The sequence below is a fragment of the Rousettus aegyptiacus genome, unplaced genomic scaffold (assembly GCF_014176215.1).
Source record: "Rousettus aegyptiacus isolate mRouAeg1 unplaced genomic scaffold, mRouAeg1.p scaffold_m13_p_10, whole genome shotgun sequence".
Taxonomy (NCBI): Eukaryota; Metazoa; Chordata; class Mammalia; order Chiroptera; family Pteropodidae; genus Rousettus; species Rousettus aegyptiacus.
In genome coordinates this window covers 41,869,999-41,884,910 of record NW_023416285.1, presented here as the reverse complement: position 1 = coordinate 41,884,910, position 14,912 = coordinate 41,869,999, and the positions used below count along the sequence as shown (strand labels likewise).

Below are 14,912 nucleotides of genomic sequence, written 5' to 3'. Positions count from 1 at the left end.
ATATATGAACACACAAACTATCGAAACTTTCCATACATTGTTTTCATTGCCTATATCCATCCATCTTCCATTGCCGAGGATATTTCTCATCCTCTTTGTTATCACAAAAATAAATTGTGTTGGTCATGTGGTAAATCTTGCTCCTACCTTTATTTAACACACTGAAAGGACAAATTGCTTTAGTAGAATGACTTTTCTTAGGAATTATCCTTTCCATCATTTCTATATTCCTTTCTAGAAGTATCATATCCCTTGCGTGGCCAAATTAAAGATGAGGGTAACTTTATAAAATTGCCCTTTCTTAGCGAGGCCTTCCCTGCTCAACCTCTTTAGAAGGGTAGCCGTACTCCACCCTACATGGACCAGAACTCTTTATCTTCCTTCTTTATCTTATTTCACTTAATAGCACTTATGTGACATTCCATACATGTACCTGTCAGTTTTGTAGACTGCTTTCCTCTTACCAGTGGAACATGAGCTCCACATGGATAGGAACCTGTCTCTGTTATCTTCACTGCTGTATTCCTAACATCTAGATCACTTAGATCTATACTGGACACAATTTATTCATTAAACAAATATTCATCTAATGACTGAACTAAAAAGTCATTGGAGCAGAGTAATATAGAAAAAGAGAAACAGTCATTGGGCCTGAATCCACATATTTGTCTTTCAAATATCTTTCAACTAAACACTGATACATTCCCTTCTTCTTAGTGCCATTGATAGATTGACAAATTCACTTGCTTATAAAACTACACTGATAATTTCATACATTATGTGTGATATTATGCCTAAGAAAAACTTCATAGGAGGAATTATGATAGTCATTGATTTTATAGTTTTATTATATAATTTATGATTATTTTGTTATATATTTATATGTAATAAATTATATGTACTATATTTATTACAATTTATTAATTAATAATACTGATTCTTAAAATAATTAATTATCTTCCATTTATCCTTACTAAGAAGAACAGGAGGATAGAAAGAATTCTAGAGTTCTTTGCCTATGGTTGAAGCAACTTATATTTTGAAGTGAAGAAAGTCCTATAATGGTATACCCTACTGAGTTCCAGTGAGAAATATTCTTGGTCCTGTTCTGAAGTACTTTGCAGATTCGTCCCTTATGGTTGCCCAATCCTACAAAAAAACAAGAGGCCAAGCACAATGTGTACCCAGAACAGTTGGATGCCACTACCAGACTATAGCTAAAAGAAAAAGGAAGTCAAAATTTTCACCTGTTAGTAATTAAATTTAAATTGTAAATAAATATAGCATATTATTATTCTCTAGGATATTTTTGGTTTTGGTTTTATTTTTTTGTTGTTTTTTGTTTGTTTGTTTTTTGTTTTTTGTTTTTGAAAAACATGAAGCTCTCTGGTTAATTTGGAGCAAAATAACCAAATATAGTTAATTTCATAACAGGGAAATATCTATCAAATTCATTCCCTCTATGCCATATGGTTTTTAGATGATTTTTAAGCCGAAAGCTACCATAAGGACAATGCAATTAAATGTAGCATATTGGCAGGATAAACAATCTTAAGAGACAGAAATTGCAAAGTAAAGAAAGCCTTTCCTACTCAAGTTGGCGCACCGATTTTCTTTTCCCAACCTCTCACTACCAGAGGTTTAAAAATAATAACTTACGTTTTTATGGTTCACACATTTCATGAGGACCAGTTCCCGGTAAGCTCTCTTGGCATGTGTTTGGTTCTGAAAGGGTCTGCTGAGCTTCTTAATGGCCACATTTCTGTCAAGGACAGCATCATACGCAGCACTGCAGAGATACAAGAGCAATCCAGAATCAAGAACAAAGGAGCTCTTAGAATTCTTGCCTACAGAACTAATGATATGGTTTAAAAAAATACTAATTTGGACTCAGATACCTTCTCCTCAGGTCACATGTCAATCAGGCTGTAAAGGAAGATAGAAAAGTGACCAGTATAAAAATATTCTACTTGCTAGGAAATTTTTAAAAAGAAAAGGAGTATCTTGGCAGAATACAGCATATAGTTGCAGCAGCAAGCGGGGACTAAAGAATAAAGAAAGGTCTTCAGCTTTCCACTAGCCATGTAATGGTGGCAAGTCATTTCATCTCCCTGCACGTGAATTTCTCTAGCTATAAACTCGATAGTTTTTTTGGTTATTTTAAGTGGATATTCCTTCTTTCCCCACTCACAGAAACCAGTTTTTAAGGTTTGATTTTAATTGCCATGAAAGCTCAGGTTGGCTGATACTCAAGGTTCACACATTAACAATAACAAAGCTCAAAATAGAGAATGCGATCAGAGGGGATTGCAGAAGCATAGTTGTGTTTTAAATGAAAAGACAGAAATGAATGCTACTACAATTTGAAAATTTCAAATTATTTGAGGAAGATAATTTACCAGGCTTTGCACTGTTACTCCCATACTCAGAATACATGGATCTGGGAACAAAGGAAGAAGCGAATCTCTTCTTTATATGTAATGACCCACTAACAAAATGTTTTTTCCAGCCCTGCTACTCTGTGTTGTGCCAGGTTGTCTGAGTTGCTGGAAAGGATTGTCAGTTGCCAGGAATGACACAGCAACTAATGTCCCCTACAATTGATCTATTTAATCGAAAGTGGCATTAATAATTTAGGTTCATGGACCTAAACTAAAAGACAAACAAAAGGGATTACTTTATTGTAAGATAATGATACACTCACGGGATAAGGTAGGACAGAGTCTTAGTATTCTTCTGCTCCATGCCTCCATATAATATTTATTCCTCTCCAAAATTATCTCCATCAAAAATCTGACCAGTCTCTGCTTGAGCAACTCTAAAACCATGGATCTTTCTTACATTACGGCAACTCCTTCTGTTGTTGGACAGCTTTGAGAGTTAGAAATGTCATCATTCTAACAAGCAGAATTGCTTCTCTGTGGTTTCTGTTGATGACTGTCAGCCCTGCCTTCCAGGGCAACTCAAAATAAAGTATTCCCTTTTCATTTGGATAGTGAAATCCACTAAAAGACTGAGCACAATGCCTGGCCTACTTACAAGCACTCAATAACTCAGCTTTTCTTATTTTTCCCTTTTCTTTTCTTTCTTAAGCTAACTATCACCAGTGTCTTACCACCATTTGTCAGAATGTGATTTCAAGGCCCATCACCATCTGGTCAGTTTCCTCTAAATATATTCCAGTCTGTCAATATCCTCTGAAAATGTGGACCCTGCACTAAATAAACAATGCTACTCAAGACATGGAATATCAGTGAAGATTAGGATAGGGCTCCCAATTCCCTCATTCATTCACTTGCTCATTCATTCTACCAACAGTTAATACAGGTAAGTCTATCCTGGCTTTTTTGATAACTACATCACACACAGTGAGCTTATATGAAATAAAAAGTACTGCCTTTTTAAAAATTTGTGCTACTTTTAAACTCTGTATGTCAGCACGGATGCTTCTGTTCTTGTTTGTTCTTGTTAATATACCAATGGCAGCACAGGTAAGAAAAAGAGTCAGATAGACCTTCATCTTTTAAGTAGTGCACAAGAACAACAATAAATTTCAAAATACAGAAATTAAACTCGCTTTCTAAAGGAAAAAAAAAATTGTGTCAGCAGGAACTTGTTTAGAACAGTCACCTAAAAGGGAAAGACTACATTTTAATCCAAAACAATTTAGTTGAAATCATTAAAAAATATCTAAAGAAAGAATAGCAATCAGTCATGAGGATGTGTATAAAGGAGTCAGAGGCAAATTCTGACACTCTCTGGTCAAATAATAAAGTGCCCTTCCAGGCAGGTCCAGGGATCCAGTCAGCCATCAGATGTTTACATTCTTATTGTGATTGTCAGAGACTGCAGCCAGTTAGCATTCTGATCAGCATCTCCTTGGGCTGATTCTATCCTCCGCAGTCAACATTTTGCTCATTAGGCTTGCCTTCAGAATATTGCATGAAGCATACTGCCCATATTTGTGCCGCTTGACAGTTATATTTCTCATAATTTAATAAATTGGCATCTGGCTTTATATGCGGTCTTTAGTGAAGCATGTCAGCGCCAAGTTCAAGCCCCTGTAACTGACCAGATCCTGCGAGACCGTGGGCCAGCCCTGCGCTTCATGAGGAATACCTGAGAAAATGCCATCCCCTGGCTTTCTTGGTAGATACAGCACCATCCAGTTTCTCCTAAAAATGTTACGGCATTTCCCTCTCTCTGGTACCTCTTCCTTGAAACACTTTTAGGTATGAATCTCAGCACTGCTGCTTAAATTGCCCGCGGAACTACAGGAAAGCCACTTATACTTTCCGGCATCAGTTTCCTTATATATATAACAACCTGAAAAGATTGTTATAAGGAATAAACGAGGTAGTAATATATCTATACGACCACATCTAGAGTGAGCACTCAATAAATAATAACTATTGCTAATTTTAAAATCAATGTCCTTTCTGGAATCATTGCATAATGCAGGGCAAGATAAAGTATAAGTTCCTACAGCATATGTTATAATTGGACATCTATCTACTTACTAATCGGCAATATTTAATCTACTAATTACAAATCTATTCAATTGTACCACTATTTTTTTTGTTACAAGATATAAAAGTTTGAGGCAAAAACCTTGTTAAAATCTAGATAAATTATAGCCAAACAGCTTTATTACTTACCACTTTAATAAGCTATCCGGTATGATTTGTTTTTAATGAACTCCCTATTCCCAGTGATTGCTGCATCCTTTCTTAATGGCTCACAGAGTATCTTTTCTAAACAAACTAGGAACAATGTCAAGTTCAGCAAGTATCTCTTATGATCTCTTTCTTTCTTCCCTCTGAAGAAATAAGAATGCTTATCTGTCTACAGTTGTGTTGAATGCTGTGGTTTGGCTCACTGAAACTCCACTTGACCCCCTTGTACCATGCCTCTTTGCATTGAAGAGACTTCAGAGTTAAATGTATAATTCCCAGATGCTTTTACAGCTACCATTCTGGATTTCAATAAGATCCTGCAACTATTAGAGATTGGTAAGGCAAATCTCTTAGTTGGCATGCAAGGTCTCATGGAGATGTGAGATTTTCTTCTGAAGCAATGACTTATGTCATTCTCCAGATTCCTGGGTGAAGTGAGTTGAAGTACAGGCTGCAGTGGACTCCAGGTTCCAGGGCCCAGTCACCAGCATGGTAAAGTAGCAACAGCAGCAGTAATGAAGGCACAGTTCCAGCTCTGTGATTCCCGAATCTCAGTTAGAGTCATGTGCTCTGGAAGCTCGGTGTTGGCAGGACACTCGCAGAGGTGGAAGCTTCCCCAGTGATTCAGCTTTCTAGTGTCTGGGAGTCATTCTGGGAAGCCCAGACTAGAGCTCACCTCTCCATGCCTTCCAATGATTTTACAAGCACCAAATTTAATGTATTAAATCTCTGTCTACTTAAAATGTTTCTGTCTCCTGCCATGAACCCTGGCTGACACTACAATCTTTCTCATTTTCTGTAATTCCTCAGAGATTACTGGCAGCAGTTTAGCAAAATACATCTGCAAATTGGCATCATTGGTGCTGTACAGTCACGAATTACTGTCTGAAAGTTTTTTGTTACTCTTGAGTCATCTTTTTTTTTTTTTTTAAGAGTCTTGGTCCACAGAATCTTACTTTTTTTTCTTTCAGTAGTTTTTCATTCTTTTATATTCACACAGGTTAAAAAAAGAGAGAGAGAGAGAGATTTTCCAGCAACTTTCCAGCAATTTTGCTTAAAATATTCCAACACTTTTTTGACCTAAAGTACTATTTCAGCTTCACTTCTACCAAGTTTATTCACAGAAGTAATCTACAGCCTTCTGTTGTTATGCTCCTGTTACTTAAAACAGTTTTATGATGCTTTGAAGCTATTTATCTCCTTAAGTACATTTATATAAATACACAAACACACGTGCATGCACATGCATATGTGCACACACACACACACACACACATCCCTGCAGAGAAGTCTTATTCTCGACATATTTATCACTTTTTTCTTCTGTCAATTGCAGACAATCTCTTACACAAATATTTTTCTTCCTAAATCATGATCATTTTTCTTATTCCCCTTGCCTTTCACATTTAATATGTTCTTGATCATATTAACATGTTTGTGAGCAAAAACAAACAAAATCCCTAGACACTGTGAGGAGAACTTTACCCACCTCACCCCCTACCAGAACAAAAAACAAAAACAAAAACAAACAAACAAAAAATATTATCTTCGGAGCATCTAAAACACCTTAGGCCATAGCCTGGCAAGCCAAATTCTGTCCTGGGAAATATGCTGCACACTTCATTGCTATTTTCCCATATTCTAAGATTCTCACTTTGACTTTTTACAAAGGCCTGCACCTTAGTCGAAAGCTATCAAAAAACAAACAAACAAACAAACAAACAGACAAAACTCTACTCAGTGCCTTCCAAAATCTTATTTTCAAACCCAAACATTACAGTTCCTAGAGATGCTATTGAGAAACTGATTCCATCATTGAACCTGCCAAACTCACCCCTGTTTTGGGCTTTTGTAATTGTTCCTCCTTCTGCCAGGATGCTTTTCTCGCATTCTCACTTGCCTGGTCCTATCCTGTGACTCAGATTGCACCCCAATTATCATCTTCTCGTTAGAGGTTCTCCCTATTTACCTCATCAAAAGTCAACAGTTGACTTTTTTTTTGATTTATTATTTTTGCCTTTGAATTGCCTGGCTGTATCAGTTTTATTATACTTTGTTAGGGTGGGTTTTGATTACAAATAATAGAACTTTGAGTAATACCGACTTAAGAAATAAAGATATTAATTATACTACATAACAGAAAGTCTAGAAATAGGCATATCCAGGTTTCAGGAATACATTATAGCTTTTGTGGGCCCTAGGCACTTTTGGCTTTCAAGTTCTGCAAATTTGTTTTCAGCATATTGGAGGGAAATCCAATTATAGGACTGTATTAAATCATCAAAGGGAAGTGGAGGTGCTATAATGCACTGCTACAGTTCCCCTTCAGGAACAAAGGACTTATTGTCCCAGCTGCTGGGAGTGCTGCTGGCAGCCAGCCCCTCAGCTCTTAACAGCCTTTAGGTACAACCTCAGCCCTCTTTGGGGGAGCCTTCATTCAATGACTGACGAACATGGGATTTATAAAAGCCTGGCTAACTCATCCCAGCTCAAAACAGCTGGTGAGGCTCCCTCCATCTTCAAAACTCCCAGAAGCATCAGTTAGAGTTTTTACTGAGATTGCATTGCAGCTGAACTGCCTCTGCTTTCTTTTCCTTCTTTTTCATAGGTATTAATCCCAAGAACACATCCTAATAAATCTCCTGCATGCAATCAATATCTCAAAATGTATTTTCTGGGGAACACAACTACTGATAAGCAAAAATTCATGGTCAAATACAGCAATAAACCATGGAGTTCACCTGGATCTATCTTTAAGTGAAAGTCAGGGTTCGATTGTGGATGAAAGTAGCAAAACTCAGAGCTCAACATCAAGAAAAGTCATTTCACCTATGCAACAAACTAACCTAGGTTATTAAGTCTAGTTATATAGATTCTGATCAAAACAATTTTGCACTTCAGGGACAACACAGTTAAAGCAGGGCAGCACGTGAGGCTCAGAAGCCAAGCCCTCAAAAACAGCAGATTTACAAACTTTAGAAATCAAACCAGTACTTTATAGCCCTTCAGCAAACTAGTGACAGGGAAGATCATGCAAAGACTTACCACTTTGATGAAGAACATAGGACCATACTAAACAAACTCATGGCCACAGAAATTAGAGCAGGATACAAAATTAATATCAGAAATCAGTTGCACTGTTAAACACCAATAACAAACGATCGGAAAGAGAAATTAAGAAAACAGTCTTATAAACAATTGCATCAAAGCACATAAAATATCTAGAAATAAATTTAACCAAGAAGGTGAAAAACCTATACTCTGAAAACTATAAGACACTGATAAAAGACACTGAAGAAAATACCAATAAATGCAAGCACGTACCATGTTCATGGATAGGAACAATTATCACTAAAATGTCCATACTACTCAAAGCAAAATACAGATTTAATGCAATCCCTGTCAAAATACCAATGTCATTTTCAACAGAACTACAACAAATAATCTCAAAATTTGTATGGGACTAAAAAGACCCTAAATAGCCACAGCAACCTCGAGAAAGAACAAAGTTGGAGGGCATCACACTACCTGATATCAAACTATATTACAAGGACATAGTAATCAAAATAGCATGGGATTGACCTAAAAACAGACACATGAATTAATGGAACAAAGTAGAGAGCCCAGAAATAATCTATATCTATACGGTCAATTAATCTATGGGAAAGAAAGCAAGAATATACAATAGGGTAGTCTCTTCAATAAATGGTGTTGAGAAAACTAAACACATACATGCAAAAAAAAAAAAATGAAACCAGACCACTTTTTTTTTATCATATATAAGAATAAAGTCAAAATAAAGACTTCAATGAAAGACCCCAAACCATAAAACTCCTAGAAGAATACATGAGCAGTACAATCTTTACCATCACTCAGTAATTTTTTTTTTTTGGACATGTTTTCTCAGGCAAGGGAAACAAAATAAAAAATAAACAAATAGAACTATATCAAACTAAAGGGTTTTTGCACAACGAAGGAAACCACCAATAAAACAAAAAGACAACCAACCGAATGGGAGAAGATATTTGCCAGTGATATATCTGATAAGGAGTTAATATCCGAAATATATAAAGAACTCACAGAACTTAACACCAAAAAAATCAAACAATCCAATTTAAAAAATAGGCGGAGGACCTAAACAGACATTTCTCCAAAGAGGAAATTCAGATGGCCAATAGACATATGAAAAGATGCTGAACATCCCTAATCATCAGGGAAATGTGAATTAAAAATACAATGAGATATCACCTCACACCTGTCAGAATGGCTATCATCAAAAAATCAACAAACAACGAGTGTTGGTGAGGATGTGGAAGAAAGGGAACCCTTGTTGGTGGGTTTGCGAATTAGTGTAGCTGCTTTAAAAATAGTATGGAGGCTCCTCAAAAAAAATAAAAAACTACCATATGACCCAGCAATTCCACTTCTGGGTATTTATCCAAAGAAAACAAAACACTAATTTGAAAAGATATACGCATCCTATGTTCACTGCAGCATTATTTACAATAGCAAGATATGGAAGTGACCTAAGTGTCTATCAGTAGATGATTAGCTAGATAAAGAGGTGGTATATATACACAATGGAACGTTACTCAGCCATTTAAAAAAAAAAAAAAGAAATCTTGCCATTTGCAACATGGATGGACATAGGTAGTATTATGCTAATTGAAATAAGTCAGAGAAAAATAAATGTTATATGATTTCGCTTATATGTGAAATCTAAAATACAAAATAAATGAACAAACAAAATGAAAACAAACTCAGATATAGGAACAAATTGATGGTTGCCAGACAGGAGGATGTTTGGGGGGCTGGGTGAAAAAGGTGAAAGGATTAAAAACTACAAATTGGCAGACAAAATAGTCATGGGGTTGTAAAGTACATCGTAGGGGATATTGTCAATAATACTGTATTAACTATGTATGGTGTCAGGTGGGTATTAGACTTACCTGGGTATTCACTTTGTAAGTTACATAAGTATCTAATTACTATGTTGTACACATGAAACTAATATAACAATGTATGTTAACTGTAATTGAAAAATAATAGATAGAAGGAAGGAAGGAAGGAAGGAAGGAAGGAAGGAAGGAAGGAAGGAAGGAAGGAAGGAAGGAAGGAAGGAAGGAAAGAGAGAGAAAAAGAAGTTAATTAGATAAATGTAGATAAGATGGCTTCCCTAAGCACAAGGCAAACATATTCTTGGAAATCAAGATGATGGCATTGGAGAAGATATGAAGACTCTCAACGAGAAATTACTTCATCTCAGTAAAATGCAGTGATAAGTGATGTTCAGGTGCTGCCTCTTGCTCTTCTTTTATCTTTGTCACAAGCTGTCTCATGTCCACTTTGCTGCCCTTAATGACCATCCACGTATGATTTAACTCATGTTTTAACCTACAAAATCCACAATACTGGAAGGCTACTATTTGACACGATAAGTTGGAAACCTGGGAAATCATAGTTTGTCTGGATATGAAATATGTGAGGGCAGAGAGGCTGGTCAGCCCACTGTAAAGAATATAGGCAGCATACAGAGAGTAGTCAGGATATCCTTGTTACACTTTCCCATTTACTTTTGTCATTTATTGGGTGGCATAAATCTATATTTACTTTTTCAGAGTTTAGTAAAGCTTTTTAACCTTTCAATAAAACCATTTTGACAAAATAAATAAAATTTAAAATGCATATTTAAAATATTATATACTGAATTTTCATTTCTCATGTTTTCTTTGACAGAAAATAATTATCATAAAGGAACATCAGTATCTATGTCAAAGTTAGTAGTTATTTCAAGAAGATTGCACCCAAAGACGATGATTTAACACATGTACTTGCTAAAGATGCATTTGCAGATACTCTTTAACCATGAATTTTTATTTAGATCAAATGACTATTCCTCGAAATTAGTTTTGCTCATTTTCAACTCCAAGGTTCTGTGGCAATTTTTTTTTTTGAACTGTACAAAATGTTAAGCAACATCTGTTAATGTGTTACCTTTATTAGCAGAAAAAAAATTGCAAGCTTTTAAATTATGCCTGCTTTATATCATTTTATCAAACAATTTAAATATAAAATCAGTACTCTTCAATAATAGTTTTATTTCCTATCCAGTTCAAGGACTCAAAGTAAAGCTTACAGAGGTTCACTTTACTAAAGATGAGACATCTGACAATAGTGCACAAACTATTATAACTTTAGTTTAAAATGTCAGCATTTAAGACATATTACTTATTTTTTTTAGTAATAACACAAATACACATTTTTGGAGAATATCATCATGCAATGTTCTTACCAAATTAATATATCTGTAAAGTAGAAATGGACTTTGAATCAGTTATGATGTAAATATAATTCACATTGGTCCAAACAAATTGAGGTATTCTACACATCAAAACAGAATTTGTAAGTGCCAAGATTTGTAAATATTTTTTATACATACGTGGTTAGAATAACTTTATTCCAAAAGTTTGGATACAAGCTGATGTTGAAACAAACAAACAAAAATAATAAAGATGCTTCAGCAAGGCAATTGGCATTTTCTTGGCATCCTTCCTAAATCTAATTAAAGAACAACTTTTTGTAAGTAAGTCCTAAATGGGGATGCAATTTTTTTTTTACAAAATCACTTGGAAAATTTTAATCATAATATTCAGTAAATGGAGCACCCTAATACTTCAGCTCTTGAAACTTTTAGGGACTAGCTATTATTATAAACAAAACTTGCAAATAAAAGCAGATTAAAGTATGCTGAAAAGAAGTGAAGCAAGAAGGAGACTGAACAAATCAAATCAAATATTGAGTTCTCAAAGGATGAGATTTAATTTTTAAATTCCATAAATAATCCTTAGATATCTTAATTTGTGAGAGTAATCTTTTGAAAGAGTTCCTAATTTTAGGATATATTTATATTCTATACAGGATTTGATGGAGTTCCTAATTTCAGAATATTTATATTCTGTATAGTATCAGAATATGATTATAAAGGCCTATATTTTTCAGTATCTAAATTTGAAAAAAATTAGAAAGAACATAAATATATGCAACCTATTTGACAAGTTCTGTCTTACAATATTATTTATTGGTAAAAAAAAAAATACTCTAAATAAAGAAGGAACAGTTTCTATGAAAAAACTTGGACTGAAATATTTAATAATAAATAAATTATAATTGAGAATACTTTCAATTTAGCTAAAAGTTCTTACTAGGTACCTAAGCCCCTTTAGATACTATTTTTTAAATAAAAATATTATCTATATCGAAGGTGTAGATATTTCAAATTTAGTAATGATAACATGCAATTCTGAAGATTTCCAGAAATTTCATAAAAAGTTAAAAATACTAAAATCACATTGAAAAAAAAGACTTCTTCAGAAAAATACCAGTGAAACTCTATTACAGACAGGTAGAACTAGAACATTTAAATTGATTAAAATACATGAGGATGTATCAAGAACAATTATTCTTTTCATGTTATGTTTTTAATATTTAAGTAATCTATATAAATAAATTTTTTAATTTTATTTGTAATTTTTAAGAATGAGTAAAACAAATTTTAATAGCATTATTTTTACATCCATCAGTGTATTTTAATGTGCTCTTTCATTGTCAAAATTTTTCCAAATTAGAGATAAATGATGTGGTCCACTGCTGCTCTTGACCACTGTGCTTCTGCTTAAGAGGCTCTTGTGCAGTTTCTACAAACAGAAGAGGCGGAAGCTAGGAACCGCTCCTCCAGGATTATCGCTACCTTCCCACCTTTGTTCATTTTCTAGCAATAAAATTTAAAGTGTGATTTATGTTCAATATTTTTATTTTCACAAGATTTTCCTTATAAATCTCCCTGGCAATGCAGGTGAGTAGATCAGAACTTGGATGATGTCAGAGTTAGCCAAAGAGTGAAAGTTTATTGAGTGTATCACCTATATTTGTGCAAGTAACTACTCTTACACATTGACTCAAACTGGCCTTGTAGTAAGAACATGCTGTCTAAAATTAAGGAACTAAAAACAATAAGATGTTCCTTTGGTTCATAAGTGGGTACTATTTCTTGACACCTGCAGAATTGATGAGATCCATTAAGTGACCCACAGGAATCACAAATGGTTACTGTACACAGGACACACAATTATGATAGGAATAAAGTTCACTGCCCAGCCCACTGGCCTACTCTCTCTTCCTTCAAGTCTGCACCAGCACAGGATTTCTGGCTATATGATTGATCTCCACTAGTCTGACAAATGTTGCAGTACTGCTATAAATGACTCCAAACATCTCCCGACATATACATCTAAAAATGTATGTTAGTTATTATTCATGTCCTCTGGACTTCTTTCCTCTGTTAATACTCTGTCCCTCTTTATGTACGATTTATCTCTTCTTTAGTCACTTCCCCTACTTTGATATTTGGGCTGATATTTATGAAATTGAATTCTCTCTGGAACAGTTTATATTTGTACCACTGTTAAGTATGCTTCTCTTACATTGTCTTTTACTGCATTTTTTTCTAACCTGAAGGTTGCTGTGCTCCTTAAAAGCCAAAATCCTGAAGGATTTAGCTCTGTACCTCCTACATGTTTGTTGCATGAAATAATATTTGCTATTGTTAAACATTTATTTTCAGAGCCTTAAATGTTAGGAAGAGGACATTATATAAACTAAAGGACAAAAATTTAAATAAACCAGGTAGCATATTTTAAAATAATGCTGTATTACACAGATGCCAAGATAGTATCACTAGCTAAAATGTCTTTCTCAAAGCTCCTGCGTCATAATACAGCTGTCTACTGAACATCTCTAATTGGATATCTCAGAAATACCTGAAAATTAATATGCGCAAAACTGAACAAAACTTGGATTTCTCTCTTAACCTTAAATTGCTCTCCTCCAGTCTTTCTCATAATACCCATTTGTTCAAGTGTAGAAGTCATCTTGATTTTTCTCTTCTCATCTCCTCTCCTATCCAAACATGAAGATAGCTTATACTTACCTTCAAATCCACTGAACTCTAACTCCATTTCCATTACCATGTGTCACATACACTATGGAGACTGCCTCAGAAATGGTCTGCTTGCATTAATTCTTGCTTCTCTCCAATCTATACCTTGCCATCCTCCATCTCTTTTTATCTAAATTGGGCTATCCTTTCCACATTATTTTGTGTCTGAGAATTCTGCTTATTTTTAGCACTTATCTAGAGAATGTCTTGAGTAACACAGCATTAATAAAATAACTAATAGAACTTCATTAAGTTGATATAAAAATTAAGTTAGCTTAACTTAAAAAATAAACTGTCCCACCACTTGATTGTAAATTCCATGAGGGCAGTAGCCACATGAGTTTTGATCACCTTTTTTCCCCTCCAGTCTTATTGAGATATAATTTACATATAACATTGTATCAGTTTAAAGTATAGAACACAATTATTTGATATATATGTATATTGCAAAATGATTATAAGTTTAGTTAACATCCATTGCCTCACAGAAGACAATTTTCTTTTCTTGTGATGAGACCTTTTAAGATCTACTGTCTTAGGAACTTTCAAATATACAACATTATTAACTATAGTCACCATGCTGTACATTACATCCCCAAAACTTACTTATTTGTAACTGGAAGACTGTACCTTTATCCATCACCCCTTGCTCCCCCACCCCCATCTCTGGCAACCACCAATCTGTTTTCTGTATCTATGAGTTTGTTTATTTTAGACTCTACCTGTAAGTGAGATTTTATAGTGTCTTTTTCTGACTTACTTCACTTATCAAAATGCCTTCATGGTCCATCCATGCTGTCACAAATGGCAGGATTGCTTTCTTTTTTATGGTTGAATAAATTTTATTGTATATACCACTTTCTCTTTATCCATTCATCCCCCAGCGAGCACAGGTTGTGCCATGTCTCGGCTGCTGTAAATCATGCTGCAGTGAAAGCCTTGTTCCCCTCTGCATCAAGAGGACAGCTCAGTGTCTGGCATATAGTTGACTCTACATAAGTACTTGTTAAACAAGTAAATTAATCGATGATTAACGTACTCTTAATGGTAGGGCAGAGTGAATTTATAGGTCTCAAATTTCTACAAATATGAATTAAATAATTCTAAAATAGTTTAAGTTATATGCTTCATCTTTAACACTCACATAAAATCTGTATTTTATTTCAATATATCTGTGTTTGTTTTAACATAAAACCTAATTTCCCCATCAACATTTCAGTCTCCATATGAAATCTGAGTTC

The 14,912-nt window shown here is 34.6% G+C and overlaps 1 protein-coding gene across 20 annotated transcripts in view; it reads right to left on the bottom strand.

The window, feature by feature from the left end:
* MAPK10 (mitogen-activated protein kinase 10) overlaps positions 1 to 14,912 on the bottom strand; it is a 417,591-nt gene that overhangs the window by 67,256 nt on the left and 335,423 nt on the right. For all 20 annotated transcript variants that reach the window (XM_036227746.1, XM_036227758.1, XM_036227751.1 and 17 more), the window contains one exon: positions 1,660 to 1,789. In XM_036227746.1, the coding sequence (XP_036083639.1) occupies positions 1,660 to 1,789 (130 nt within the window). The remainder of the gene's footprint in view (positions 1 to 1,659; positions 1,790 to 14,912) is intronic.